The 4,558-nt window shown below is 53.5% G+C and overlaps 4 protein-coding genes across 6 annotated transcripts; 1 reads left to right on the plus strand and 3 right to left on the minus strand.

The window, feature by feature from the left end:
* Nucleotides 1–183: 183 nt before the first annotated feature.
* KVP18_004397 (uncharacterized protein) lies at nucleotides 184–1,317 on the minus strand (the record flags this gene model as incomplete). The annotated part of the gene is made up of 1 exon (XM_067956976.1): nucleotides 184–1,317. One exon carries the CDS (start codon nucleotides 1,315–1,317, stop codon nucleotides 184–186), a length of 1,134 nt encoding a protein of 377 aa, XP_067811832.1.
* Nucleotides 1,318–1,450: 133 nt separating this feature from the next.
* On the plus strand, nucleotides 1,451–2,230 carry KVP18_004395 (uncharacterized protein; the record flags this gene model as incomplete). Of its 2 annotated transcripts, none has more annotated exons than XM_067956974.1 (1): nucleotides 1,451–2,230. In XM_067956974.1, the coding sequence occupies one exon, from the start codon at nucleotides 1,451–1,453 to the stop codon at nucleotides 2,228–2,230; it is 780 nt and encodes a 259-aa protein (XP_067811830.1). The 2 variants fall into 2 exon arrangements, with proteins under 2 accessions (XP_067811830.1, XP_067811829.1); XM_067956973.1 differs by having other exon boundaries at nucleotides 1,583–2,230.
* A 30-nt stretch (nucleotides 2,231–2,260) lies between these two features.
* Nucleotides 2,261–3,553, minus strand: KVP18_004394 (uncharacterized protein; the record flags this gene model as incomplete). Of its 2 annotated transcripts, none has more annotated exons than XM_067956972.1 (1): nucleotides 2,261–3,553. In XM_067956972.1, the coding sequence occupies one exon, from the start codon at nucleotides 3,551–3,553 to the stop codon at nucleotides 2,261–2,263; it is 1,293 nt and encodes a 430-aa protein (XP_067811828.1). The 2 variants fall into 2 exon arrangements, with proteins under 2 accessions (XP_067811828.1, XP_067811827.1); XM_067956971.1 differs by having other exon boundaries at nucleotides 2,261–3,358.
* A 13-nt stretch (nucleotides 3,554–3,566) lies between these two features.
* On the minus strand, nucleotides 3,567–4,526 carry KVP18_004396 (uncharacterized protein; the record flags this gene model as incomplete). The annotated part of the gene is made up of 1 exon (XM_067956975.1): nucleotides 3,567–4,526. One exon carries the CDS (start codon nucleotides 4,524–4,526, stop codon nucleotides 3,567–3,569), a length of 960 nt encoding a protein of 319 aa, XP_067811831.1.
* Between the last annotated feature and the right edge of the window lie 32 nt (nucleotides 4,527–4,558).

Consider the following 4,558-nt stretch of genomic DNA (forward strand, 5'->3'; position numbering starts at 1 on the left):
CACACATACCGCATGCAATCCACTGGCACTACGATGTCTTTGTTGGGCCCTGCGATTAGGCACTTCTCCAGGTCAGCTGTTATAAACAGATGTGCATGTTTGCTTTGACCAGAACCCAGAACAGTGCAGGGAATACCTTCAGCCACCTTGGGAAACCATTCACGAGCCTGAGTCAGCGGCTGCTCAATCACTCACCAGCTCGCAATGGCGTCGGACCTCATCTTGTCGTTCCTGGACAGTCAGTACACGGTTGCGAGTTACAATGTCGCTCTGGTTGATGTAGCGAACCACTGGGTGGTCGTTCAGGGACTGTTTCAGCTCTCGAACCTCGGCAGCATCAGGCCGTTTGGCCTGAGGAGCAGGTTTTGGTTCTCGGCGAGTACGGTTCTGGCGTAAGGGGCGTGTGAAGTGGGTGGACTCTCGTTTAGGGCAGGACAGAATGCTCTTTCTGAGGCCACCCCGTCGGGGAGAAAGACTGCTAGCCGCCCTGTCACGGCTGGGGCTACCCCGTCGGCGAGACAGACTGCTAGCCGCCCTGTCACGGCTGGGAATAGGTAAAGGTAAGGCCGCAGGTTCAATAGGTATAGCGGCTGGAACGTGCTCCTGGGGTATCGGCTCGGCGATCTGCACAGTCACGCACTCAGTGGAAAGAGCCTCTACCCTGGGCGAGGTGCTCTGATGTGCGGATGTCTTGGCATCAGATTTCACCGAGGCGGCGGAGAAGCAGTCTTCTATATCTATCGATGGGTCCGCCGCCGACGGCGCCATCTGAATGGCAACCACTGGAGGGGAGGGGGACTCCTCGCGAACTGAAATCGTCGGACGAGGAACAGAACCGGAAGAAATTGCACTTAGTACGGAGTACCTTCTTGACATTGCGACCGTGGGAATAAAAAACACGTCATCCGGCAAACCTCCATCTCGGCACAGGCTCGAACTGAATGGGGATGCGTCGAACGTGCTCTCAAACATGGGCCTGCTGACGAGTGTTGACCTGGCAATTCGTCGAAGCTCTCGGCTTTCAGCCTTCCGTAGTCTTTGCAACTGCCGCTGTGCGCGTTCTGACTGACGTTCTCGGTCCCTCTGAACGGCACGCGCCTGCCTCTCCTCCAGCCTTGAGACGCGTCGTTGTCTGGAATCGTTCGGGTCCTCCTGCGCAACTCGGTACTCGGCGAGCAAAATCTCATTGAAATCGCGTCTTCGCTCTTTCTTTGTTTCCGGGGAGGCATTGAATGATCTATCTCGTTCCCTCATCGTGTGTGCACCGGCTAGTTCATCCGACAGCTCCTCGCATCTCCCACATAGTCGGAGGGACATAATGTAAAAGGCAAGAAAAAGCCGATTTAGTAATAGACTGTGCGCAGATCCAGAGTTACAACGACCACAGAGCGACAACTCTAATTCGACGAAGACTGAGTCAGCCTGACTGGAGCAGTTATATTCGATAATTATGCCAGGTTTGGTCCGTGCCCTGGTTAGCCCCTTGGAAGACTCCAGACCAAGCCTCAGTTGTAGTCTTGGCGTGCCACTATCGGAGGAACAGGCGAAGTACTCGTCTCAAGTTCACAGAGTGCATTTTCCTATGGTCACCAGCGTCCGGGAGGCATTGGAATCGGAAGCCTTGCGGGTCAAGGTGGAGCAAGTCCTGACCTACAATGAAATCGATTGGTCCCCTCTGATAACTCCCCAGCACCCCCTAAGAAGTGCCACTGACCGGAAGGTGCGCATGTTCCTTAACTCACTCGCAGCAGTGCACCAACGACCGCTTCTCGAGAGACTCCGCGTCGTCGTGGGCAGCGAGGAGGACAGCTATGTGGTGTACGCGTGGAAGCGCGATACATGTCAGGTAATACGCGTGTTGCCATCTGGAGAGAGCTCATTAGATGTTTATTGCACTCTCATGAACTCGCGGACTCTGGAGACGAACCAGGAAGTTCTGTTGGACTGTATGGGGCATTTTTTTTTGACTCTCCACCTGACGCTGAGAGGCTCGTGGCGGGTTTTTATCTACTTGGATCCGTTACTGTTTCCGGCGCCAATCAGAAAGGTTTTCTGGCAGCGTATTTTGGAGGCGAGAGCCATTCGCCATCTGGACTTGGGGCAGTGCTCTACAACGACTCCTGACGAGGCTCCCTGCTGCTTGGCTCTCTCTTCGGAGGAGCTGCTGACCCTGGCAGCCGTAGTGACCAGACTTAACGTGGTCGAGTTCGTCCCGAAGAGTCTCTCATGACGAATTTAATTGCTAAAGACCGAGTTGTAGTCACTCAACACTTATCATATCCTCGCGATCGGGTCCGACACCCACCCAGGTGACAGGCACTCCGAGTAAGTCCTGCACGGCGTTAACATACTTCTGGGCTGCGGCGGGGAGGTCACTCATTTGTCTGCAGGCAGCGAGATCTTCGGTCCAGCCATCGAACTCTTTGAAAATGGGCGTGAGATGCTTAAAATCCTCTACGGAGGCAGGCCACGAGGCTGTTGGAAGCAAATGTCCGTCCTGGTGCCGGTAGTCCACGCAGACCTTGATGGAGGGCAGGCCGGTCAGCACATCCAGCTTTGTTATGTTTACGGCAGTGACTCCGTTGAGGGCGAAGGTGTACCGAAGCATGGGAACGTCCAGCCACCCACATCGACGCTGGCGACCTGTGGTCGTGCCGAACTCGTGTCCTTTCTTAGCCAAGTATGTCCCAACATCGTCGTGCAGTTCGGTAGGGAAGGGCCCCTCGCCAACCCTCGTAAGATACGCCTTGACCACTGCATAAACATGGTTTACCGCCTGACAAGGCAAACCCAAGCCGATGCAGATCCCTCCAACACAACACGACGAACTGGTCACGAATGGATACGTTCCGAGATCCACGTCCAGCATTGCGGCGTTGGCTCCTTCGATCAAAAGCTTCTTGCCGCTTTCTCGCAGATTGTGGACATATTGAACGCCATCAACGATTTGTTCGCGGATCTGGGAAAAATACGTCTTGTGTCGAGCTAGCTCCTCCACAGTGTCGTATGACTCTATCCCGTACTGCTCGCAGAAGTCGTTGACGAGGCTTCGGTACCGAGATTCAAAGATGTCCCAGTGATACATGTCACACACTCGCACAGCGTGACGGGCAACCTTCGACGCGTAGCAAGGTCCGATGCCTCGGCCAGTGGTGCCGATTTTATGGACGCCGGAGTTCTGGGAGTTCTTCCGGCTTTCTTGCAAACCATCCACGATTTTGTGAATGTTAAAGAGAAGCGGAGTTCGATTGGAGATGAGAATGCGCTTGAGAGGTTGCTCGACGACTCCTACGAGACCGTCGAGTTCTTGAAAAAACGTATCTAAATGCAGCACAACGCCATGCCCGATGAAATTCATCACACCAGGTCTCACAATTCCGCATGGGATCAGATGCAGTGCCACCTTCTTTCCCTCAACCACAAGAGTATGGCCGGCGTTGGCACCTCCGTTGAACCGTACAATGCAGTCTGCGCGTGCGGCAAGACAGTCGACGAGCTTTCCTTTGCCTTCGTCACCCCATTGGCAGCCCAGGATGCAGGTTGTTTGACTCATTCGATTGTAGCAATTACTGATTTTTTGTAAGAGTTGCTTCGATTTGCGTTTTCTGGAGGTCCGTCAGCGTTTTGGGGAACTGGATAGAAAACTCAAGGATGAGGTCTCCTTTTTTCCCATGAGCCTTCGGAAGGGGAAGTCCCTCGCCCGCAATGATTTTCCTCGTCGTCGGACCCACTACCTCGTCCACTCTGACGTTCAGAGTGCGACCATCAAGTGTCCGTACTGGTACAATAAACCCAATTAGGGCTTGCAGCAGAGGGATGGTGACTTTCTGAATGAGGTGGCTGCCGTCGCGAGCGAAGACAGAGTGCTTCTTGGTCTTGACAACAAAAACGATATCTCCAGGTGGCAAGTCAGGTCGCTCCTGATCTCCTGCGCCTGCGAAGGTTACCTTAGTTCCATCCTTCCAGCCAGCCTTCACGTTTACACTAAGAACTTGTTCTTCCTGTCGAGTTTGAGAGCCGACCCAGCGCTTCCGAGACACCTTAAGCTTCTTCGTGGTCCCGCTGAACACCTCTTCCAAGGAGAGTTGCAGATCCACCTCGTATTGTCGAGGCTTATCCACAGGCTGCGCCCGCGAGCCTCGAGTGAAGCTCACCCGGTTGTTGCCTCCGAACATGCCACCCATGCGGTCACCAAAAACGTCGTCGCCGAAACCACCCATACGAGTGAAGCCGCTTCCAAAAACTTGAGCAAAGATATCATTAGCGTCGACGAAGTCCATGTTAGTCTGAAACTGAACATTGCTTGGGTCACCTCCACCCATGTCATACTGTTGCCTCTTTTCAGGGTCAGAAAGCACCGAGTAGGCTTCAGAAACCTCCTTGAACTTCATCTCAGCTGCTTTTTTTGATCCATCCTGATGCTTGTCTGGATGCCACTGCATCGCAAGTTTCTTGTAAGCCTTTCTAATCTGCTCATCAGTGCTATCTTTAGCAACACCCAGTACTTCGTAGTAGTCTTTGGCCATGAAATGTCCACTGGCGGTTAATGACTTTTTTT

This window comes from the organism of the source record quoted next (assembly GCF_019968955.1).
Source record: "MAG: Porospora cf. gigantea A chromosome Unknown PgA_NODE_1901_length_4558_cov_312.349, whole genome shotgun sequence".
NCBI lineage: Eukaryota > Apicomplexa > Conoidasida > Eugregarinorida > Porosporidae > Porospora > Porospora cf. gigantea A.